General features: G+C 40.8%; 1 protein-coding gene across 6 annotated transcripts in view; it reads right to left on the bottom strand.

The window, feature by feature from the left end:
• Window positions 1-12,923, bottom strand: part of ASB12 (ankyrin repeat and SOCS box containing 12) — a 190,349-nt gene that overhangs the window by 155,890 nt on the left and 21,536 nt on the right. For 4 of the 6 annotated variants that reach the window (XM_033109038.1, XM_033109033.1, XM_033109017.1 and 1 more), the window contains exon 2: window positions 1,048-1,170. The exons of 1 other annotated variant lie outside the window; for it this stretch is intronic. In XM_033109038.1, coding sequence (XP_032964929.1) covers window positions 1,048-1,170 — 123 coding nt within the window. Of the gene's footprint in view, window positions 1-1,047; window positions 1,171-12,923 lie in introns of those variants that run through there. One more of the 6 variants, XM_033109044.1, reaches the window with a different exon arrangement.

Consider the following 12,923-nt stretch of genomic DNA (forward strand, 5'->3'; position numbering starts at 1 on the left):
TTTACAGGTGAGGGAAGTAAGACACAGAGAAGTTAAACGACTTGCCTGAGGTTCCAAAGGTAGTAAATGTTGAAGCTAGGACTGCACCTCAGCAGACTGGCTCTAGAGCCTGTGATGTAAATGACTATGCTACACTGTATACCAGCAGCACTTTGTACTTCTTATAAAGAGGTCTAAGCATAAATCTGGCTAAAGAATAAGTTAAGATTAAATAACGATAATTCAGGATGGAGAATACATACAGTAATGATAAGGGTGCTACACTAATTAGAAGCCATTGTTTAAAGGTGTTAACAAGAAACACACACACAACACACACCCTGTCTTAGGTCAGAGAGATGGTCTAAATCATTGATACCCAAGGGGCCATCATCATCACCTGAGAGCTTTTTAGAAATTCAAAATTTTAGGCCTGATGACCATTGCACTATACACCTGAAGCTGAAGTAGAATAATGTTGAATGTCAACTATAACTAAATATAAATGTATATATAGTCACGGGATAAGGCGTACAACATACAGAAGATAATCAACGGTATTGTAACAGCTATATAAGATGTCAGAGGGGTAGTAGCTTGGGGGGGTGGGTTATCACTTTATAAGGGGCTTAAATATCTAACTATTAAGTTGCTTTGTACACCTGAAACTAATAAAAAAAATTTAAATTTAGGCCTGAGATCCTCCATTTTTAACAAGCTCCCAGGTGATATAGATACTGCTGGTTATTGGACATTTTACTAGTAGCAAGGCTTTAAATTGTTTCAGGATGCTTATCAACTAGGCTCAGAAAATGAGCAGAGACTACTGTACATAAAAATATTCAGGAAAAGTTCCATGGAGTTTAAAATGACTAAGATGACTATAGTTAATAACGAGGGATAATGAATCATATGATTCAATTTATGAAAACATCCCTGAATAGGTTATGTGAAGCAAAGGTTTTACAGAAATTTAGCTGTTACTTGAAATTTCAAGGAACTACCATATTAGAAAGTATGTACCCACAACTCTTCAAGACCCTTTGAAATTTGTTCTCATGAACGTACCCATGTTTCTTTCCGGGTTGCATCAGAAGCCTCCACATAGATCAGGTGAGTTGCAGTAAGATATAAAATCCCATTAGCTGGTTTCTTATCCACATAACGATCCAGTAATTTCACGTTTTCTACCTGTTATTTGGGGGGAAGGAAACGTTGATTAAGTCATCAACTCACCACCTGTGATTAAAGTGAGATAAGGTAGGATAAATGCTGTTAATTTGCTACAAAACTTCTTTGAGGCTTTCTAGTTCCTGGCAAGGTGGCAAACTAGTATCATTTATGTTTCCTCTTCCTACATCAGCACTGGAGAAACTGTAAAGTGAGAAGGAAACATGGATTCCAGGAAGGATTAAAATTCTAGATGATATTATCATGATGGGGTAGTTGTGGGTGGAAGATAAATAGGACATGAGAGTCTGCTGGGGTACTTATCTCGTTGGAAGGAAGTTGCAGTTATTGTATGTGTAAAAATCAATCAGAATAAATTACATGAGATTAGAGCTTAAATTAAAGGCAAGAAAATATAGCATATAACTTTCTATAAAGCTGGAGAAAACCTGATCTAGCCGATGGAAAGCAGGAAAGGAAAACACAAACAAACAAAAAGTACCATAAATGGAAAGTATATTAATGTAAAATGAAATACCAGAAATAAGTCCCAATATAAGAGTAATTACAACAAATGTACATGAATTAAACTTACCAATTAAAAAATATAATACTGACTGGATTAAAACAAGATTCAACAATACTCTAGAAGGCAGTTACATTTAAAACAAAGAGATGTAAAGAAGTTGAAAACAAAGGATGAAAAAGATATACCAGGCAATATGAACCAAAACAAAGCCAGTGTAGCATTCTCAGTATCTGATGAAAGAGAATTAAGTGACAAAGAACAACAGGGCAAGAAGATATATTCATCGTAAACATATATGCATATTACAATATAGTTTCAAAATATATCTTGCTTGATGTACTTGCCTGCAGCAGAATTACAGAAAGAAAAAGAACACTTGGATATTTTAACACTCTAGTTAGGAATTGATAGATCAAATACACAAAAACAAAACCCAAAAACAAGTAGAGATACAGAACACTTGCACAGTATAACTAAAAAGCTCAAGCCATTAGATATACAGAGTAGAACTCTATGTCCAACACAAAGAGAACACATTATCATTCAAAACAACAAAGAAAACACTTCCAAAAAGACACCATGATAATGGCTGTAAAGGAAGCCTCAATAAATTCCAAAGGCTCAATATCACAGCCTACCTTGCCAACTAATGACATCAGACATTAATAACAAATAGCCAAAATTAGCATAGATATGGAAACAAAACAGCATATTAAATTAACCATGGGTTAAAAAGAAATCATAAATAAAATTAAGAAATATTTAAAACGTAAATAATAAAAACACAACAAATGAGAATCTGTGGCACACAGCTAAAGCAGAACTAAAAAGGAAATATATTAATATAGCTTTAAGTATACAGTGGTACCTCGGTTTTTCAACATTTCAGAACTTGAACAGTCATCCGGAAACAATTATGTTAAAAAACCGAGGTACCACTGTATTTATCAGGAAACAAGAAAGGTTAAAAATAAACTGATTAGCTGCAGGAGGAGCTAAGATGGCAGAATAGACAGGTGCTGTGCCAACTGCCTCCCAGGATTACACCAGAATTACAAATTATATAAAACACTCAACCTTGGAATTCATCTGAACACTAGCTGAACAGAACCTCTACACTGAGGATTTAAAGAGGCCACTTCGAGACTGGTAGGAGGGGTGGAGATGTGAGGCAGGCTGACTCCAGGCCCATGGAGAGAGGGCGAACCCCGCCAGGGGCCCCTCAGTGGCAGTAGCTTCCCCTGTTGGGGGAGGGACCCTACGGCCCCACTCCTGGTTCCCCAGCCCAGAGTTCCTCTGCCGGGAGGGGGAGTTCCACAATAGCTGGCAGTAGAAATCAGTGAGGACTCTTTGTTCAACTCCAGTGGGATGGAAGGCGACTAGAGGCCCAGTCGCCCTCCTGTGCAGCCAGCACATGGACTCGCTCGCTAGTAAGCACTCACCCGTTCACTGGTGGAGGGAGTGGTACCAAGGGGGTGGCAGGAGCCTGCGGGGAAAGACTAAGCTGAGCACCTTTGGTGCCAGAGCTGGAAGTTTTGGGACCATTGTTACCCGTGTGGAGCTCACACGTAGTGCACAGGAGGGCACCATTTTTTCAGGTTTCGGCCCTCCCACAGAGGGTCAGGTTCGGGACTGCATTGGTCTGGTGGAATCCACACAGGCATGCGCCTGTGCACGCATGCTGCCTCAGGTCCTGGCTCTCCACTCGGCTTGTGCAGCATCACGGGAGAGAGGCCTGACTTCAGGCTGCTCTACCTGATCCATGAGCTGCTGACTGAGACAGGCAGAGAGAGTTTTCCTGAGTGTTGGGCCAGGAGCTATGCGATGGCACATGTCTGGGGCATTCGTGGTGTGTTGGAGTGGGCTGGCTGCCTGGTGGAGGAGCGCACCCTCCTCTGACATGGCGGTGCCCTGGGGGCCTGCCCCCACGCACCTAGAGTTGCGTTGCCAGGGGCATCCTGGGCCCCTGATGCCTGGACCCCACCCCCCCAGGCCACAGGGTTTTTGCAGCAGCGGACAGCCCATTGCAACCTGTGGGGATTTTTGGTGGTGACCAAGACCCCAGAGCCCACTGCAGCCAATTGCGGGCAGCTCACTACAAGCCTAAGAGGGAGGTCAGCGCAGGATGCACTGGGCCCTTCCCCTCAACACAGCTGGTGCTGAGTCGCCCAGAGACTCTCTATTGCTGAGTAAGTGGCCTGCAGATTAAAGCGGATGGAGAGCCTTTTTTCTCCTTTCTTTTTCTGTTTTTCGGTGTTTTTTTTCTCTTTTCTTTTAGTCCTTTTTTTCTTCCCCCCTTCTTTATATTACCATTTTTCCCTTTTTCTTTTTATCTTTTGTTTTTTTCTTTCTCTCATCTTTTTGTCCCTTTTTCTTTGTCTTTCATTTGTTTTCTTTTTGTTGTTTCTCGGGTTTGTCTTGTTATTGCTTTGGTTACTGTTTTAATGTCTTGTTCTGCTGTTTTTGTCTCTTTTATATATTTTTGTTTCTCCTATCTTATCGTTGTATTTCATGTTTTTGTGGGGGTGTATTTGTGTCTCGGTGATGTGGGTCTGCCTTGCTTTGTTTTTGTTTTGCAAAGTGGACATGGGCTTACCACTGCTCCAGAAGCTGAGACTACACTGAATTTGTAGAAACCACTGACCACAGCCTTAAGCTACCTGTAACACCACCTCACCAACCTACAGCTGCATTTCCAGGGGCAATCTGGGTGACTGGCCCCACCCCCACAAACTGTGGAAAAGGGTTTTTACAATAGCAGATGGTCCACAGAGCCCTAGAGTCATCTTGGTGGTGTTCAGTGACCCCAAACCAGCACCACAGCCACACAGGAGCAGCTCTCGAGAACTTGTGAGCTTGAGGTGGAGGCTGGCTGTAGTGCCCTCAGGACACTGTACAAGGGGGTCACAGGCCAGGCATTGGCGTAAGATCTGAATCAGCATTAATATCTTAAAAACCACTAATCACTTCTCGTAACTCACTTGAACACCATCCTGTCCACCTAGTGCCGCATCGCCAAGGGCACCCTCAACACCGGGTGAAACAGCCCGGCTCCTAAAGAGGACTCTTTCAATAGTAGGGCCTTACGGGCAACTGACAGGTGGCAACAGGCCTAGGGGGCCCTGGGCCTTTTGCTAAACTGCCTCAGGACCAATACTGGTGGCAGCCAGCCTCAATTCACAGAGAGACTACCCTAGTATGACTCCAGGTCCAGCAAGGGGAGCAGCCAACTGCATACAGCTTTGAGTCACCTACCAGGTACCAACAGGCCAGTAACAGACAAGGCTGAAATGGCCCTGAGTGGGAGCCCCGCCCAAGAGATACCAAAACCAATACACCCAGAGACCAGCATCAGACCAAACCAGAGCACTACCTGGTTGAACATACAAACAGCACTCTCAAAGGAAATTTTCCACAGGCACAAGAGCCCACAGGGGCAAAGCCTCCTCTAAGGGGGTCAACTTTCACACAGCAGTTCATACAATGTTAGTAGAGCTAATTCTCCCAGCTAATCAGCCTGAGGCTCAATCCCACCTTCAGACAAGCCAAAAGCAATTAAAGATCAACTACAACAGTGACACTTCTGGAACACATGGGACAAGAGAATAGGGAAAATGTGCAATCCAAATATAAAGGACACATAGTACATAAGACCACCCAGCAACAACTTAGAGACATAGGTGATCTACCTAATACATTGAAGCAATCACAGAGTGACAACCAGAATGAGGAAGCAAAGAAACACGTCCCAAATAAAAGATCAGAAGAAACCTCTAGAAATAGAACTAAATGAAACAGAGGCATCCAACCTATCAGAGACAGAGTTTAGAACACCGATAAAAATGTTTAAGAAACTTAGTGAGAACATAAAAAAGGATAAAAAATCATAAAGAAGACCAGTTAGAACTAAAGAACACAATAACTGAAATGAAGAACACACTCGAAGGAATTACCAGTAGATTCGATGAAGCAGAGGATTGGATAAGCAATTTAGAAGACAAGATAGCAGAAATCACCCAATCGGAAAAAAGAATAAAAGAATAAAAAAGAAAAAATAATAAAAAACAATGAAAATTGTTTACGAGACCTGTGGGAGAACATCAAGCGCAACAACATGCACATCATAGGAATACCAAAAGGAGAACAGAAGGAGCAAGTGATCAAGAACATATATGAAGAAATAATGACTGAAAACTTCCCTACCCTGGTGAAGGAAATCAACATACAAGCCCAGAAAGTGCAGAGAGTTCCAAACAAACCCACATGAAGACACACTGTAGGTAAAACAGCAAAGGTTAAAGACAGAGAGAATCCTAAAAGCAGCAAGAGAAAGACAGCGGGTTACATACAAGGGAACTCCTATAACACTATCAGCTGACTTTTCTAAAGAAATTCTGCAGGCCGGAAGGGAGTGGCAGGAAATATTCAAAGTGATGAAAAACAAAGGCCTACAACCAAGATTGCTCTACCCAGTAAGGCTATTACTTAAAATTGAAGGAGAGATAAAGAGCTTCTCAGAAAATAGTAAGCTAAAGGAATTCATTACCACCAAACAAGCCAGCATTGCAGGAAATGTTAAAAGGGTTTTTCTAAACAGAATAAAGGGAAAACAAACTAACAAAGGAAGATCAGAAATACCAATAACAAAGTGGCAATCAATATGTACCTATCAATAATCACTTTAAATGTGAATGGGCTAAATGCTCCAATCAAAAGATAGAGTAGGGGGCCGGCCCAGTGACTCAGGCGGTTAGAGCTCCATGCTCCTAACTCCAAAGGCTGCGGGTTCCATTCCCACATGGGCCAGTGGGCTCTCAACCACAAGACTGCCAGTTCAATTCCTCCAGTCCCGCAAGGGATAGTGGGCTCCGCCCCCTGCAACTAAGACTGAATACGGCACCTTGAGCTGAGCTTCCACTGACCTCCCAGATGTCTCAGTTGGTTGGAGCACATCCTCTCAACCACAAGGTTGCGGTTTGACTCCCGCAAGGGATGGTGGGCTGTGCTCCCTGCAGCTAGCAACGGCAACTGGACCTGGGGCTGAGCTGCGCCCTCCACAACTAAGACTGAAAGGACAACTGGAAGCTGAACAGCACCCTCCACAACTAAGATTGAAAAGACAACAACTTGACTTGAAAAAAAGTCCTGAAAGTACACACTATTCCCCAGTAAAAGTCCTGTTCCCCTTCCCCAATAATCCCCAACTAAAATCTTTAAAAAAAAAAAAAAAAAAAAAAAAGACAGAGTGGCTGAGTACATAAGAAAACAGGACCCATGCCTACACTGTTTACAAGAAACTCATCTCAGATCAAAAGACACACACAGACTGAAAGTGAAAGTAAAGGGATGGAATAAGATATTTCATGCAAATGAAAACGACAAAAAATCTGGGGTAGCAATACTTATTTCAGACAAAACAGACTTTAAAATGAAGACTACAATAAAAGACATAGAAGGGCACTACATAATAATAAAAGGATCGATCCAACAAGAGAACATAACCTAGTAAACATCTATACACCCAACACAGGAGCTCCTAAATGTACAAAACAGTTTATGACCGACATAAAGTCAGAGAACAACAGCAGCACTATCATAATAGTGGATTTCAACAACCCGTTGTCACCAATGGACAGATCCTCCAGACAGAAAATCAACACGGAAGCAGTAGCATTAAATGACACTTCAGACAAGTTGGATTTAATCAGTATTTTTAGAGCATTTCACCCCAAAGCAGCAGAATATACATTCTTCTCAAGTGCACATGGAACATTTTCCAAGATAGACCACATGCTAGGCCACAAAACAAGTCTCACTAAATTCAAGAAGATTGAAATCACATCAAGCTTCCTCTATGACCACACTGCTATGAAACTAGAAATGAATTATAAGAAGGAATCCAGAAAACACACAAATACATGGAGGCTGAGTAACATGTTACTAAATAGCGAGTGGATCAATAATGACATAAAGGAAGACATAAAAAGACACCTCGAGATAAATCAAAATGAAAAAAAAGCAACCCAAAATCTATGGGGATGCAGCAAAAGCAGTCCTAAGAAGGAAATTCATAGCAATGCAGAACTATTTAAAGAAACAAGAAAAATCTCAAATCAACAGGCTATTTTTGCACCTGAGGGAACTGGAAAAAGAAATGCAAAACAAGCCCAAAGGGAGTACAATGAAGGAAATAATAAAGATCAGAGCAGAAATAAATGAAATAGAGACCAAAACCACAATACAAAAGATCAATGAAACCAAGAGCTGGTTTTTTTTTTAAAAGACAAACAAAATCGACAACCCCTTAGCCAGACTGACCAAGAAAAAGAGCAGGCCCAAATTAAAAAATCAGAAATGAAAGAGGAGAAATAACAACACATACCACAGAAATACAGAAAATTTTAAGAAAATACTACAAGAAAACACACGCCAATATATTAGACAATCTGGAAGAAATGGATAAATTTATAGAAACGTACAACCTTCTAAGACTGAATCAAGAAGAAACAGAAATTCTGAACAGACCCATTACTAGCAAAGAAATTTAATCAGTAATCAACAACTTCCCAACAAACAAAAGACCGGCACAGACAGCTTCACAGGTGCATTTTGCAAAACATTGAAAAAAGAATTAAAATCTATTGCTATATATAGAAAACCCTAAAGACAACCACCAAAATGCTATTAGAAACAATCAACGAATACACTAAAGTTGCCGGCTACAACATCAACGTCCAAAAGTCCATTGCATTCCTAAATATTAACAATGAAACCTCAGAAAAAGAAATACAAAATAAAGTTCCTTTTGCAATTGTAGCAAAAAGAATAAATACATAGGGATAAACTTAACTAAGGATGTGAAAGAACTATATGCTGAAAACTATGAGACATTTTTTTTAAAGAAATTGAAGAAGACACAAAGAAATGGAAAGACATTCCGTGCTCATGGATTGGAAGAATCAACATAGTTAAAATGGCCATATTACCCAAAGCAATATACAGATTAAATGCAATCCCCATCAAAATCCCAATGGCATTTTTTAAAGAAATAGAATAAAAAATCATCAGATGTGTTTGGAACCAAAAAAGACCCAAAATACCCAAAACAATCTTAAAAAATAAGCACAATACTGGAGGTATCACACTCCCTAACTTTAGCTTGTACTACAGGGCTACAATAATCAAAACAGCATGGTACTGGCAGAAAAACAGACATGTAGACCAATGGAAAAGAACTGCGAACTCAGAAAGAAAACCACGTAAATATTGACAGATAATTTTTGAAAAAGAAGCAAAAAACATACAATGGAGAAAAGGCAGCATCTTCAATAAATGCCGCTGGGAGAATTAAAGCCATGTGCAAAACAATGAAACTGGACTGCTATCTGTCACCATGTACCAAAATTAACTCAAAATGGATCAAAGACTTAAGCATAAGACCTGAAACAATAAACTGCATAGAAGAAAACAAACGTAATAAACTTAAGGACCTCGGGTTCAAAGAGCATTTATGAATTTGACTCCAAAGGCAAGGGAAGTAAAAGCTAAAATAAATGAATGGGACAATATCAAACTTAAAAGCTTCTGCACAGCAAAAGCAACCATCGACAAAATAAAGACGCCACCAACTGAATGGGAGAAGATTTTCGCAAACAGTGCCTGCGATACGGGACTAATATCCAAAATATACAAGGAATTCATGAAACTCAACAACAAAAAAACAAACAACCCAATTGAAAAATACAGACGACCTGAAGAGACATTTCTCCAAAGAGGAAATACAAATGGAAAACAGACATATAAAAAAATGCTCAACATCACTAATTATCAGAGAAATGCAAATAAAAACCACAATGAGATATCACCTCACTCCAGTTAGAATGGCTATCATCAAAAAGACAAACAGTAATAAGGGTTGGAGAGGCTGTGGAGAAAAAGGAACCCTCATACACTGTTGGTGGGAATGCAGACTGGTGCAGCCACTATGGAAGGCAGTGTGGAAGTTCCTCAAAAAATTACGAATAGAAATACCGTATGACCCAGCAATCCCTCTCCTGGGTATCTACCCAAAATATCTGAAAACATTTATCCATGAGTATCTACCCAAAAAATCTGAAAACATTTATCCATGAAGACACGTGTGCTCCAATGTTCATTGCAGCTTTGTTTACGGTGGCCAAGACGTGGAAACAACCAAAATGTCCTTCGATAGATGAAAGGATAAAGAAGTTGTGGTATATATACACAATGGAATACTATTCGGCGGTAAGAAAAGATGAAATACGATCATTTGTGACATGGATGGATCTTGAGTATAATGCTAAGCGAAATAAGGCAGACAGAAAAAGCACAGAACCGTATGATTTCACTAATATGTGGTATGTACATCAAAAACAACAAAAGAACAAGGCAAACAAATGAGAAACAAAAACTCATAGACACAGACAATAATAGTTTAGTGGTTACCAGAGGGTAAGGGTGGGTGGTGGGTGGGAGATGAGGGTAAGGGGGATCAAATATATGGTGATGGAAGGAGAAATGACTCTGGGTGGTGAACACACAATGGGATTTATAGATAATGTAATACACAATTGTACAACTGAAATCTATGTAATTTTACTAACAATTGTCACCCCAATAAATTTAAAAAAAAAAAAGAAACTATACCAATGCTCTATAATCTCTTCCAGAAAGTAGAAGCAGAGGGAATGTTGCCTAACCCATTCTATAAGGCCAGGATTACCCTCACTGAAAACCTAGAAAAGACGTTACAAGAAAGGAAAACTTCTGCTGCACAACATTGTACTCATAATTGACAACACTGTATTGTATACTTAAAAATTTGTTAAGAGTGACGTCATCAAAATGGCGGGTTGAGGTGAGTCTCTGTAAAGCTCCACTGGAATTTACAACTAATCGAACAACAATAATTCCACAAAGGACTCCCTGCACAGCAGACAGGCAAGACGAAGAGGCCCACTACTGAATTCACCTAAAGGTGGGTAAATCACGAGCAGGGGAGGCGGGAAGGGAGAAGTGCACAGACGGAGCCCGGCGGGCTCAGGACACAGACCTAGCTCGGTGTTCCGAGATCGCTGCATGCAACAACTACCCCAGCTGAGGAATAGGGAAGAACTCAAGACTGCTAGGGCTCCACTTATGGCCCACAGTGCTGAGGGAGCAGCATATAACACAGCTGAACCCAACGCTCATGGCAGAGACATTGGAGAAAAGACTGAGGGAAGAAGGCTGAAAACGGTGGTTTAAGCCCTCACTGCCTAGCAGAGAAAGGAAGCCTTAGGCATTGAGACTAGCCGCCCCCACCCTACCCTCGCAGAACTCGCCCCACCCCCACCTGCCCGGTGCTAGAAGCGGAACAGTAGCAGTGTTAGATCAAAAGAACACAGTATTTGCCATTCTGAGAACTGTGGACTGCAGACACAGATTCGCAGCCCAACTAGTTCCGGCAAAGGCGAGGGAGCTGCGGAAGCAGGACCCGCTGTGGTGGTGGTCACTGCCATTACTTTGTACTATATCTCACAACTCACCGCGCCCCTGGCCCCACCTATCTGGGCGGATCCCTGCAGGAGTAAACAGAACTGCTGAAACATACGGACTCTGAATCTGGTGCAGGAAGAGCTTTGGAACTTCAAAAGCTCTCCGCACACCCACACGGACACTGCGCCCTGTGATCCAGGCAAACTATTAACAGAGGACAAGCCCGACTCCGAGAGGGAATCCCCCCATTGTGTGAAAAGCTGGACTACTACAGAGAAAACATAGCACTACCGTGTGAGAGAGAAAAAAAAGGCTGCAGTCAGAGAGAAAATAAAACATTCTACCAACAAGTACTGGAAAACAAAAGAAAGACCTCTTTCTATCAACCTGTTGCAGAGGCCACTCCTGTAGATGTCTAGGAAGAGAAACAATAAATCTGTAATTGCCATGAAGGACCAAGGCAACAAGACACCTCAGAAAGAAAGTGAAGTCTCCAGAAAAGGAACTTAGAGATATGGAAATATGTGACTTAAACGACAGAGAATTCAAGATTGCAGTTCTGAAAAAACTCAACGAGATGCAAGAAACCACAGGTAGTTTAATGAACTCACAAACACAAAGAACATCATGAACATTTTACGAAAGAGACTGAAATTTTAAAAAAGAAAAAAATAGAATTTCTGGAGACTAAGAACTCAATAGAAGAAATTAAGAATGAAATAACCAGCTTAGGTAGTACAGTTGACCACATGGAGGAAAGAATCAGTGACATCGAAGATAGAAACCTGGAAATTACACAGATGGAAGAACAAAGAGACTTGAGACTTAAAAGAAATGAAAGAACACTACAAGAACTTTCTGACTCCATCAGAAAGAGCAATATAAGAATAATGGGCATACCAGAAGGAGAAGAAAGAGAGAAGGGAACAGAGAATATATTCAAACAAATTGTCAATGAGAACTTTCGAAACTTGTGGACACCACTGGATCCTCGAATCTAAGAAGCAAATAGAACACCTAATTACCTCAATCCCAACAGGCCTTTTCCAAGGCACATTGTATTGAAGCTGCCTAAAATCAACGACAAAGAAAGAATCCTCAAGGCAGCCAGGGAAAAGAAGACGGTAACCTACAAAAGAAAGCCCATTAGATTATCATCAGATTTTTCAGCAGAACCTCTACAAGCCAGAAGGGAGTGGAACCAAATATTCAAACTATTGAAAGAGAGAAATTATGAGCCAAGAATAATATATTCGAGCAAAGACATCCTTTAGATATGAAGGAGGAATAAAGACCTTTCCAGACATACAGAAGCTGAGGGAATTTTCTAATACACAACCTGCACTACAAGAAATACTAAAGGAGGCTATTCGACCAACAAGAAATACTAAAGGAGGCTATTCGACCACCATCAACAGCGACAATTTGTGTCAACCATAACATAGAAAAGGGGAGAGTAAAGGCCTGAACCGGAATATGGGAATGGAGAAAGTAAGCATGCTGAAGAAAATGTAATACTCTAAATATCAAACATTCTTTTACATAAACTTAAGGGTAGCCACTCAAAAAACAATCCAGAACTGAAATATGTACTGTAATAAAAGAAGAAACAGAGGAAAACCTCATAGAATACCAGCACGCAGAAATAAGAGACAACAACAAAAAGGCAAAGAAACCATGGAGACAAAGTCTTACCAGAAAACTAAACACAGAATGACAGGAAATCCACACATATCATTAATCACCC

Source organism: Rhinolophus ferrumequinum, chromosome X (genome assembly GCF_004115265.2).
Source record: "Rhinolophus ferrumequinum isolate MPI-CBG mRhiFer1 chromosome X, mRhiFer1_v1.p, whole genome shotgun sequence".
Classification (NCBI taxonomy): Eukaryota; Metazoa; Chordata; class Mammalia; order Chiroptera; family Rhinolophidae; genus Rhinolophus; species Rhinolophus ferrumequinum.